This window comes from Equus caballus, chromosome 7 (genome assembly GCF_041296265.1).
Source record: "Equus caballus isolate H_3958 breed thoroughbred chromosome 7, TB-T2T, whole genome shotgun sequence".
In the NCBI taxonomy this organism is placed as follows: Eukaryota; Metazoa; Chordata; class Mammalia; order Perissodactyla; family Equidae; genus Equus; species Equus caballus.
Window position 1 is genome coordinate 99319527 of NC_091690.1, and position 13062 is coordinate 99332588.

General features: G+C 38.9%; 1 protein-coding gene across 7 annotated transcripts in view; it reads right to left on the reverse strand.

The window, feature by feature from the left end:
* The window catches only part of DCDC1 (doublecortin domain containing 1), a 444094-nt gene that overhangs the window by 177377 nt on the left and 253655 nt on the right, over positions 1 to 13062 (reverse strand). For all 7 annotated transcript variants that reach the window (XM_070274958.1, XM_023646546.2, XM_070274959.1 and 4 more), the window contains one exon: positions 1700 to 1760. In XM_070274958.1, the coding sequence (XP_070131059.1) occupies positions 1700 to 1760 (61 nt within the window). The remainder of the gene's footprint in view (positions 1 to 1699; positions 1761 to 13062) is intronic.

Genomic DNA, 13062 nt, shown 5'->3' on the forward strand with positions numbered 1-13062 from the left:
TTTTACATGAACACAATACTCATACAGAAGAGTGCATGAACCACAAGTGTACGATCCAACCCATCTCCACACAGTGAGCACCATCCAGCCAGCCCTGGGTCAAGAAGGGAGTAGTACGCACCCCTGAAGGGCTCCTCACGGCCCCGTGCAGTCACAGGGCCCCGTCAGCTGTAGCCACTGCCCTGACGGCCACGCAACCGGTCTGTCATTAGCCTGGCCCCAGACCCTAAATCCAGTGTGCATTCTCCTGCCTCTGAGGTCTCTGTTCATTATTACGTTTGTGAGATCTGCACACGTTGAGATGTTTATTGGCACTGCGATACCACCATGTGCCGAATCTGGCCAACCACTCGCTACTGCTTTTCTTAAAATAAAGTTTATTGAAACAGCCACACCATTCAATTACATATTGTCATTACATATTGCAACTAAGGCAGGGTAGAGAAGTCAGGATACAGATCATATGGCTCACAAAGCCCAGAATATTTAGTGTCTGGCACTTTGCAGTTTCCCCACTCTATTGGACAGTATTCCATTGAGTGTATACCCCATAATCTATGTGCCCATCTACTGCTGACGAGACCTAAGTAACCTCCCACTGAGGCAACTACAAATAGTGCTGTTATGCTGCTAACACTCAGCAAGTATCTTCTCTTCAAGATACGTAGTAGGGGAATCACTGGGCTATATAGACATGTTCAATTTTAGTAGAGACCATCAGTTTTCCAAGGTGACAATCTCCTAAGAAGACTAACACAGGTACTGAGGAGACATCTGTGCTCCCACGGTCAGTGCAGCAACACCCACAGTAGCCAAGATGTGGAAATAACCCAGGTGTGTCCACCGATGGAGGAATGGACAAAGAAGACATGATACAATGTTCCACTGTGTGTGTGCATATGGGAGATGTTGTCTAAGGGTACAAATCTGAAAACTAGTACGTCAACAAGTTCTGGAGCTCTAATGCACAGCATGGTGATTACAGTCAACAAAACTGTATTACAAACTTCAAAATTGCTAAGTGACTAGATCTTAATTATTCTCACCGCAAAAAAGGAATGGTGATTATGTGATACGATAGAGGTGTTAGCTAACGCTGTGCTGGTAATCACATTGCAATAAATGAATGTATCAAATCACATTCTATGTGCCTTCAACTTACACAACGTTATATGTCAATGATATCTCAATAAAACAAGTAAATTAAATTAAATTTTTTTAAAAAAGAAAGAAAAGGGGGCCAGTCCAGTGGCATAGCAGTTAAGTTCACATGCTTTGCTTTGGCGGCCCGGGGTTCACCGGTTCAGATCCCAGGCGTGGACCTACAAACGGCTTATCAAGGCAAGCTGTGGCAGGCATCTCACATATAAAGTAGAGGAAGATGGGCACGGATGTTAGCTCGGGGCTAATCTTCCTCAAAAAAAAAAAAAGGGAAAGAAAGAAAACTGATGTCCTGAAATGCTGGGTTGTATCATAATAATGAACGGAGAAAATTATTTTTGGCTTTGGAAAATTTGTGTTTTAAAGTAAAATAAAATCTCAAAGGAAAGTATTGACAAGTTAAATTCTAAACTTCTGGGCACAGAGTGAAATCATTTGTGCAGAAAAATGATTTCTCGCTCTCAACAATAGCATATTTTATAAGTATCTGGGAACCAAAAAATGTAGGAATAAAAGCTGGTGCTTATAAAGTCCTTACCTTAGAATAAATGCAGCCGTCAGTTCCAAACACCCACTTCTGAGCATCATTTCCTTTATCTCTGTAACAAAAAATGTAATTTAATGATTGACAACTTTTCTCTAGCCTGAAACATCGTGTAGGTTTCACATAAAATGATCATTTTCCACATAGCCTAGAAGGACGACTGCCCAGCCTCCACCAAGGATGCTACCATCATCACCGCTTCCTCAGTAGCGAAAGCCTTCCCTAAGACAACCAGTTTCTTTGGTACCCAAAGTGGTGTGGTGTGTGTGCGTGCTACCAACGGCAACGTGATTAAGAGTTTTAGAGAATAAATAGGATCAATAAGAATATTACAGAAATTTCTCTCCCCAGAAAGATCCTCTGCAAGACAGAAAGAAAGGGACTTAATTAAGTATAAGGATGAAGAGGATGGGATGGAAAAGATGCCATGGAAAAATTAGGAACCTCAGGCACCTGTTTCGAAAAGACCAGAGAATTTTATTAAGGAATATCAGATTTTCTGAGGTAAGTCTGAATAAGAAAGAAACACTAAAATGTGATGAAGCTAATCATGCCTAAATTAACTAATCATGTATTCATTAATATTTAGAAACCTTACAAAGGTAAGACAAAATGAATTAAATTAAGTGTAATGGGATGTTAAACACGACTTTCCCTACTGCCTCTGAGTTTTGACAGAAACATCGATGGTAGAGAAGAGGGGTCAGGTCATGCTCTATTCCCCAAGCAAGGCACTGCAGTCTGGGCAGAGCAGGAGGCAGCAGTCCAAACTGGTCCAGCACACGCTAGCCTTTCACCCACGTTCAGTTTGCATGAGAAAAGGAGAGGAGTTCTTGGGCATGCTGAAATGGGTGCTTGGCAATACTGTCAGTCTCCAGGCCCCGTCCTCAGAGATTGTGATTCTGAAGGTCTGGACCTCCAGAAATCTACCTTAACAGTTATTGCAAGTGATTCCACTTGTAAGAACTCTGGGGAATTTGGAATGTGTGTGGTCCATGGATCAGACTTTGGAAAACAGTGAACTAAAGTGATGAGAGCAGAGGAGAAAGGAAGGACCAGATACTTAAATATTCTAAAAGGAGGACTGATCTGATGATTGAACAAATGGGGTAGGGGTTAGAGAGAGCAGGCAAGAATAAGTCTCAGACGTCAAAAATGGGTAAAGAGGAACATGACACTATTAGCAGAAAATGAAATTAGGATGGAGGAAAGGGGAGCAGAGATGTGAGAAAATACAAAGGGTCCTAACACCTATGTAAAATTTTCTATGAAATGTCTTCCAAAGTATGACTGAACCCTAAGCTAAGAATCCCATTCTCAGGCTTTATACAGTGTAACTGCTGCTCGATGTAGCACTGGAGGGGTGGGGTGGTCTTTACAGAGATCTTTTTATTTTGTAATTAATAAAGGAAAACAGAAGCTTTTTAAAAATTTTGACTTGGGGTCCAGAACTAACATTTATGATTATTATAATAATAACATCCATTATCCACGGCGACACCACATAGACTGAGAATTTGAGGGAGCTGAGGGCCTATCCTGGTCTGGTCCCCACTTTACAGACGAACAAAGCAAAACAAGAGAGATGAAGTGAGCTGGTCAGAACCACAGAGCTACATGGTTTCCAGGTAGGTGCCAGAGCCCAGAGTGTCTGACTGTCAGCCCAACATCTTCTCAATTAGGTTGGAAAACTATAACACAAATTATTTTGTGTAACTTGAAGATTAAAAGTAGAATGAATATTTTAGTCTCACTGATTATAATTTGACACAGAACCTTAGTGACTTAAAACACTTTGATATGAACATAAATGATTTTTATTCCATTGTGTTAATATAATCACTAAATAGTTTCGTACTATTGCAAATTCTCCTGAGGTACTGAAAAAGCTCTTATGTCAGCTACTGAACGAAGAAATAACAAAAACAACATTGCTGGTCTTTAAGGCTGTCAGTCTCAAGCTTACAACTGCACTCCCTTTAAAAATAAAGAGCGAGCGATTGCTGTGATGCTGTGATGGAAATGTGCTGGCTTGTGATAAAATTTAGATCATTTTAATGTGTAAGGGCTATAACTCACTGCAACTTCATTGCTTACAGGCAATTCCTCCTGTTGCATAAATTATTGTAAGCATATTTCTTCAAGATAAATAATACGGAAAATGAGAATTTTTCAAAGTGTATGACATCTATAGTCGGTAATTAACATACTGATGCCAGCCGTCAAACTCTGCAAAATTCAGAATTTTGTCTTTTAATTGGATTATAGTGTTGGCTTGAGGATGTGATTACACAAACGTAAATTATGTCAATTTCAGTTTTGATTTTCTGAATTTGTAGCATCTATTTCCAAGAATAATACAAGAGCTATCTCTCAAACTGGCAACTGTGTGAGGGCAGAGACCACACGAGCCCTTAAAGCTGCTCACAGTGCCTGGCAGATGATGGGAGATTAAAGATACCTTTGAATACACAAACACGTGAATAAAATGTCAAATATTACCACCTTAAAAACTAACAATACGAGGGCCGGCCCTGTGGCCTAGTGGTTAAGTTCAGCGCACTCTGCCCTGGCGGCCCAGGTTTGGTTCCCGGGCGTCAACCTACACCACTCGTCAGCCATGCTGTGGTAGTGACTCACATACAGAATAGAGGAAGATGGGCACAGATGTTAGCTCAGGGCCAGTCTTCCTCAAGCAAAAAGAGGAAGATTGGCAACAGATGTTAGCTCAGGGTGACTCTTCCTCAGCAAAAAAAAAAAAAGAGGAAAAAAAATTAATAATAAGGCCACCATAAAAAATGTCTTAAATTTAATATATGGCAGTTTAGGGGATTTAAAAGATCTTCTTAGTGAGTGGCTAAAGAAAATAAATTACACCTTGGTAAAGAAAAAATTCTAAAAGAAATACAAATTTCCTAGTATTTCTCAAATTTTATCACAGCTTCAGTCTGTTCAAGTCTATATTTGCCTAGGAAATTTTACTAACAATATGCAGTTTTATATCATCTATAAGCCCTGTGAGCAAACCAGTAGTATTTCTATTGAAAGTCTACTTATATCTATAAATTTTACTTTAAATTTTACCAAAGTTATAAAAAAACAAATCTCTCAGGTAGTATTCACATTAGGCAGGAAGAGAAGATATTCTAAAATATAACTTCTTTAAAAAATAAAATTCTACAAACAAAACTGCATTTGTTTATTTTTCAAGACTTTTTACATGTAAAGCAAGTAAATTTAGGTCTACTCTGCAATGATGCTCATACAGGACTGATCTAGAGAACGATGTCACAGACGTTCCTCCTCTTGGTCAGTAAGCACCAAGCTAAAAAGATTTCTTAAAGAAACAAAAACCAAGCTTTACAAATAGCAATAATATGGGGCTGGCCTGGTGGCACAGCAGTTAAGTTCACACGTTCCACTTCGGCGGCCTGAGTTCACCGGTTCATATCCCTGGTGCGGACATGGCACTGCTTGGCAAGCCATGCTGTGGTAGGCGTCCCACATATAAAGTAGAGGAAGATGGGCACAGATGTTAGCTCAGGGCCAGTCTTCCTCAGCAAAAATGAGGAGGGTTGGCAGCAGATGTTAGCTCAGGGCTAATCTCCCTAAAAAAATAAAAATAAAAATAGCAATAATAACATCAACAGTGGGAGGAGGAGGAGAAAATGAGGAGCAATATTCCATCCAAGAATCAAGATCATAAATAGCAAGACACGTGCTGGACTCAGGTCGAGAGACCCGAGTTCTGGTCTTGGATCTGACATTAACCAGATAAATGACCATTAGTAGATCATCTAGTCTTTAGTGGTGTTGGAATTTCTTATAATAATAATATTAACACCACCACCACCACCACCACTATTAAAGAGAAGTTTGAAGTAGATGCTGTTTCGACTCCTTCCTTCTCTGAAAGTCGATGACTTCCAGGACTAGTCACAGAAACTCATGTTAGAGGTGAGGAAACAGGTCTATCTGCCCTGGGAAGTTTGCTCATTGTAATCTCATTGAGCATACATATGCATGATAGTATTCCTATTGGGAATCTAAAAAACATGTGTGTGTGTGTATTTAGATAAATATTTTTTCTTTGATATATTCTGTTTATCAGAGGGAGAGGCAAGAAGGCAGCTCATGGCCACAGTTCAGTTTTGGGAAAATTTCATAGGCTAACGCTCATCATTTCCCAGTTTACTGTAAGGGGAACTGTCATCACGCTTCACAATTACAAATCTATTTTCCCAGATACCTCAAATGGCTCTGGTGTCTTCCAACACTACCTGGACCAAAAGTAGGATCCACGTAGAGAATGGGAGAAAAGGGATTTCCCTTCCCTGATTCTTAATATAGTGAGAACAGAGATAAGAAGTTTCATTCATCGATTCACACACTATGAAATTACACGTGGACAATTTTCTATTAGATGTTGACATTTCTAATGGTGTTATCTGTATATGTGACTATTGCTCAAAAGTCCAATGCACGGCAAAGAGTCCTTTCGACATTGCATACTTGTTAGAGTCTGTCACTGTGCTTTAATCTAACTCTTAGCCTCCTAAACTTCAAGCCTTGACCAAGGAGATGATTTTCCATCTGATTACCTGGTGATGTGCCGTCTGTTTACCTAGCTGTCTTTCTGTCTTCTGTACCTAGCATTACACAGCTACACTTGTTAGCTGTATTTAATGGTGTCCTTAAAACAGAGTTAGTTTAACCTAGCCCAGATTATTGTTGGTCAGTTAACACTCCATTTCCAGCAAGACCTAAGTGGGGGGAAAAAAGTAGATGCAAAAAACCATAACTGAAATATTAACATTTAAATAAGAAAGACTGTAAAGATTACCAGGCAGATAATAGAAATGAATGAAACAGGCTAGAGTTAATATGAGGGCCGCAATTGGGAATGGTGAAGGACAGAGCAAACTGGAGGGTATATGTTCCATCTGAAGGATACGTGTTCCATTTTAAGGGTATATGTTCCATCTGAAGGGTATATGTTCCACCAGAAGGGTATATGTTCCATCTGAAGGGTATATGTTCCATCTGAAGGGTGTATGTTCTGTCTGAAGGGTACATGTTCCATCTGAAGAGTACATGTTCCACCAGAAGGGTTCATGTTCCATCTAAAGGGTACACGTTCCATCTGAAGGGTATATGTTCCATCTGAAGGGTACATGTTCCATCTGAAGGGTACATGTTCCATCTGAAGGGCATATGTTCCATCTGAGGGGTTTTGTTCCATCTAAAGGGTATATGTTCCATATAAAGGGTATATGTTCTGTCTGAAAGATACATGTTCCATTTGAAGGGTACGTGTTACATTTATAGGGTATATATTTCCATCTGAAGGGTACATGTTCCATCCGAAAGGTACATGTTCCACCGGAAGGGTACATGTTCCGTCTGAAGGGTATATATTTTGTCTGAAGGGTACATATTCTACTGGAAGGGTACATGTTCCATCTGAAGGGTATATTTTTCATTCAAAGGGGGAATTACTTCCTGCATGATTGGTATCACGAGAGAATGAAGGTCCAGTGCTGCCCATTCTTCTGATTATTTTCAAGAAAAGCTAGAAATATGTAATTTTTGTGTGAAATTTCCCTATTTCTATAGGCACACAACCAATTCAAAAAAATTATAATAATGTGCAGGCCAAACAAAATCTATGGGTCTCCAGTTTTTAGTCTCTATAATCTAACCTCTGTATGTGGATGTTTGCATATGTGTGTGTGTATGTGTTGCTTTAAATTGTTTATGAATTTAACACCAAAGGCCAGATCCCGTATAGCCACATTCTTTAAAACTGAAGCAAAACCAAGATTAAATGGAGGCCTGAAAAAAAAATCTTTGATTCAACTGGTTTGCGCTAAGATGTCCAAGATATCTTTTGGAAAGAAGCATCTCTGACTTCGAGGTTTATGATTTTTATAATTTTTATGATTTTCAGATCACTTGGTAATGACATCGTTGGGTTGCTTTCATCCATTCATGGTCAGATGCACATCACAGAAAAAATATTTAAAAGAATCTGTGCAAGCACTTGCCATATTGAGTGAGAATGAGAAGAGTGACACCAAGTGAGACATAACTGAACTAATGAGGCATGATATGTTTACAACATTCTTCGTGAGTTGTCAGGTTGTTACTTTAAGTGGTAGTTCTGCTATTTTTAGCATATAAAAGGTTATGTCTTGATTCATAGCTTTCGTTAAAATCATATCATCCTGCTTAGAAAGAAACATTTCTCTAGAAGTTGCTGTTACACGGGGATATTTGTTATTTATAATGAAGTACGGTTGTGTTTAAAACAACAATAAGTTGCACAGGCACTTCAGATGCTCTGGAAAAGATACACATATTTGAGAGTATATACCCAGAGGTGAGGGAAGCTTTAAAACTCTTGGTCCTTACTACTTTCTAAAAGATGAAACATAGCTTTGCAGTTAGTGAAAACCTCTAGTTTCCAAATTTTCCGCTCTTTTGCCTCTGCCTTGCAGTGGATTTTGTTTCTCGGGTAAAGCAAGTTGTACCAATACAAAGGTAAACAGTCCTCATGTGCATGGGATCCTCTCCCTTTCTGCTTCGGCCCCTCTCTCTCCTCTTTCCTTCCTTTCTAAAAGAAATCAAATCTTTTCTTGCAGAGATTTTTCAAATTAAACTTACTGCAGTTTTTTAAAATTGTCGTCTGTTTCCTTGCCCCAGCTCTCTTCTCCAAGGGCAGCAAGGACATTGAGTTTGGAGATTTGGGCATCGAGGAAGTAAACCTCAGTGGGCTGAGACCGGAGCAGCACACGCTTCAGGATCCAGTCAGCACAGGGAGAGCCCTGGGCATGAGGAGCATGCTCATTAAGCTATATACCACCTTTGCAAACACCTCCCATTGTGACCGTGGCCATAGGTCAGCTCTCCCACCGAGAGCCCTCCCTCACCTCTTCCCTCTAAAGTAGCACTTAGTCATTCCTTACCCATCCTTTTGATTTTGTTTGCTTTTGTTCGTAGTTTGTTTTTTAGTATTTTTTAAAAACAGCTCATTGAAAAATAATTCCATACAACATTATAAAATATTGAACAACTGACAGGTACATATTTAGAGCGCAAAATTTGATAAGTTTTGAAACATGCATACACTTGTGAAAGCATCACGACAATCAAGATAATGAACATATCCATATCCATCACACCAAAATCACCCCAAATTTCTTTGTGCCTCTTTGATGTCCCTCCTTCCTATCCTTCCACATCTTCCTTTCTCCAGCAAACACTGACCTGCTTTGCATCACTCTAGATTAGTTAGAATTTTCTAAAGTTTTGTTTAAATGGAATCAAACAATGTATACTCTTTTTGTTTTGCTCTTTCTTCTCAATATAACTACCTTGAGATTCATCCAGATCGTTGTGTGCTTCAAGAGTTTATTCCTTTTTCTTGCTGGGTAATATTTTATCATATAGACATGTTACTGTACAAAATTGGGGTTCTCTGTTCAATGTGCATAAACAAGCCAATTAATTATGGCATCAGCCTTTGGGAAGAGAGATCAGCTTTATTCCATGAGATCAATCTGCAGGGAGACGGGGGTGTGTGCCCTCAGATCTGTCTCCCCGTTCAGGACTTGGGGCGAAGTTCAGGAGGTTAGGGAGAGCAGGCTGGTGCATGGAGATGCTGGTGGGGCAGGTTTTGATTGATGGGCTTCAAGCATTTATGGGAAGGTTTTAAACATTTATGACAGGGTTCTAAACATGTACGAGGAGGTTCTGAACTTTTATGATGGGGTTCTAAACATTTCTGATGAGGTGGGAAGGAATTTTAACACTGGATCTTCCTGAATGAGGGACCGTTCGCTTCTGATAAGAGTCCAGCTTTCCAGTTCCGGTGGAGTCCCAGTCCTTGGGTTCCATGGGGAGGAGGTTCTTTGGTTCTGCAGTCATTTCACGTCACGATTTCTTCTTTTGCATGTGCTCTGGCTACAAGACTTTGCAGATTTTCTGAAGGGCATTTCTTAATCACTCTGTTGATAAGAGATGGGGTCAGTTGAACTAGTCCTGGTGGGCCCATGGTTACAGATACACCATAATTTATCTGTCTCTTCACCTATAGATGGACATTCGCATTGTTTCCAGGTTCTACTTTTGGCTTTAGAAATAAAGCTGCTATGAACATTTGTGTACAAGTCTTCATAAGAACAAAAGCTTTCATTTCTCTGGAGCAAATTTCTGGAATGGCTGGGTACTACGGTAGATACACATTTAATATTTTAGGAATGTACCAACTGTTGTCCAAAGTGACTGAACCACTTTATATTTCTACCCTTGTGTATGAAAGTTCCAGTTGCTTTATATTCTCACCAACACTTGGTATGGTCAGTCTCTTAAACATCAGACATTCTACTGCATGTGTAGTGGCACTTCATTGTGGGTTTATTCACATTCCCCTAATGACTAACGATGTTGATCTTTTCATATGCCCATTGTATATCTTCCTTGTTAAAGTATTGGTCCAAATAATTTATCTGCCCATCATTTCTTGAGTTGTATGTGTGCATTTTGCAAATATACATTATTTGCAAAGTTTCCCCTTGGATGAAGCTTGTCTCTTCATTCTCTTGACAATTTCTTTCAAAGAGCAGCAATTCTTAATTCAATGAGGTCCAATTTGTCAATTTACATTTTTGTGGATCATGTTTTTTTTGTCGTCACATTTAAGAAATCGAAGCCCAGGCTGCCTAAGCAGAGCGTGTGAACTTAACTGCTACGCCACTGGGCCAGCCCCAACACATTGTTTTTATTATTGTAGTTTTATAATAAGTCTTGAGGTCAGGTAAAAAGGTCTGCCGACTTTGTTCTTCTTTTTCAGTTGTTTTGACTATTTTAGGTCCTTTGCATTTCTATGCGAATTTTAAAATCAGTTTGATAGTTTTTATGAGAAGCTTGCTGGGGTTTTGACTGAGATTGCACTAACCCTACAGATCACTTTGAGAGCAGTGGACATCATGATGATGTTGAGTCTTCCAATCCATGAACACGGTGCACCTCTGCACTTATTTAGGTCTTCTTTATTTCACTCAGCAATGTTTTATAGTTTTCAGTCACAAGTCTTGCACATATTTTGTCTGATTTATTCTTAAGTATTTCATACTATTGATGTTATTGTAAATGGTATTTTTCAATTTCAATTCCCAATTGTTTGTCGTAAGTATATAGAAACATCATTAATATATGTATATTGAGCTCAAACCCTAAGACTTGCTAAACTCATTTATTAGTTCTAGAGACTTTTTGTTGATTTCATAGAATTTTCTACATAGACAATCACATCATCTGAAAATACAGACAGTTTTACTTCTTCAATTCCTATCTAGATGACTTTTATTTCTTTTCCTTTTCTTGTTACACTGGCTAAAAGTTTCCATGCATGCTGAACAGGAATGGTGAGAGTGGACAACCTTGCCTTGTTCCTGACCTTAGGCAGGAAGTATTCAGTCTTTCATCACCAAATATGATGTTACCTGTAGGTTTTTCATAGATGCCCTTTGCCATATTGACAAAATTCCCTTGTGTTCAACTTTCTGAGAGCTGTATTAGGAATGGATGTTGACTTTTGTTAAATGCTTTCCTATATCTATTTTTATGTTCCTATCATTTTTCCTTTTTATTCTGCCAATATGGTGACTCATACTGATTGATTTTCAAATGTTAAACGAACTTTGCTTTGTTGGAATAAACTCGAGTTGGTCATAATATATTATCTTCTTTTTTTGTTTTTTGAGGAAGATTAGCCCTGAGCTAACATCTGCCAATCCTCCTCCTTTTGCTGAAGAAGACTGGCCCGGAGCTAACATCCGTGCCCATCTTCCTCCACTCTATATGCAGGACACCTACCACAGCATGGCTTGCCAAGCAGTGCCACGTCCGCATGCAGGATCCAAACTGGCGAACCCCAGGCCGCCAAAGTGGAACATGTGCACTTAACCGCTGCGCCACTGGGCCAGCCCCTAGCTTTTTCATACATCGTTCTATTCAGTTGGCTAAAATTTAGTTGAGAGCCTTTTGCATTTACGTCCATGAGGAATATCAGTCTGTGATTTCTCTTCCTCTTGTGTCTGTCTGGTTTTTGTTATCAAAGTAAAGCTGTCCTCAGAGAATGAATTGGAAAGTATTCCCTTTTCTATTTTCTGGATGAGAATGTGTAGAACTGGTATTATTTTTTCCTAAAATATTTGGAAGAATTCCCCAGAGGCTAGTGAAACCATCTGGGCCTGGAGTTTTCTTTGTGGGGAGGTTTTCAACTAAAAATTCAATCTCTGTAAGAGATATAGGACTATTTAGGTTACCTATTTATTCTTGAGTAGACATTAGTAGTTTGTGCCTTTTAAGGAATTGGTCCTTATCATCTAAGTTGACAAATTTATTGGCACATAGTTGTTCAAAAGATTACTTTACTATCCCTTTAGTAACTGTGTGATATCACCTCTTTCATTTGTCCTCTTGCTTTATTTATTTCCTGAACAGTTCCTGGGAACTTCTTTAGGAGCATCCTACAAATTTTAATATGTTGTGTTTTCATTTTCATTTTCATTCAGTTCAAAATACTTGCTAATTTGGATTTTCTTCTTTGATCCACGGGTTATTTAGAAATGTGTTACTTAGTGTCCATATATTTAGGGGTTTTCCAGAAAGCTTTCTGCTGTTGATTTCTAATTTACCTCCATTATGGTCAGAGAACATACTTTATAATACTTAAATTCTGCTAAGTATTTTGAGACTGTTTTATAGCCAGAATATAGTGTATTTTGGTTAATACTCTGTGCACTTGAAATGAATATGTCTTTTGCTGCTGTTGGGTGCATTACTCTGAAAATATCAGTTAGTCAGTCGATGGTGTTGTTCTAGTCTTCTGTTTCCTCACAGATTGTTTCCACTTGTCCTATTAATTATTGAAACAGCGCACTGTCACTGCTGACGACAGCTGTAGATTTTTCTCTTTCTCCTTGCAGTTCTATCAGCTCTCACTTCATGTATTTTGAAGCTGGGTTATGAAGTGAACAAATGTACAGGATTGTTAGGTCTTCTTGATGAATTAACCTCTTAATCATCATGCCTTAATATTCCAAAGATATTTTCATTGGGAAAGTAGGCTTCAGTGCAAAGAATATTACCAGGAACAAATGATATTCATTTAGCTATTCTAGCCTTCTTTGGATCAGTTTCATCATTGCATACATTTTCCATGCATTTACTTTCAACCTGTTTGTGTCTTACATATTTAAAGCAGGTTTTTTGAAGGTTAGCATATAGATGGATCTGCTACTTAAAGGGCTTCCTCTAACATTGCTGTGCAGGTCTGGTTTGGTGGTGAT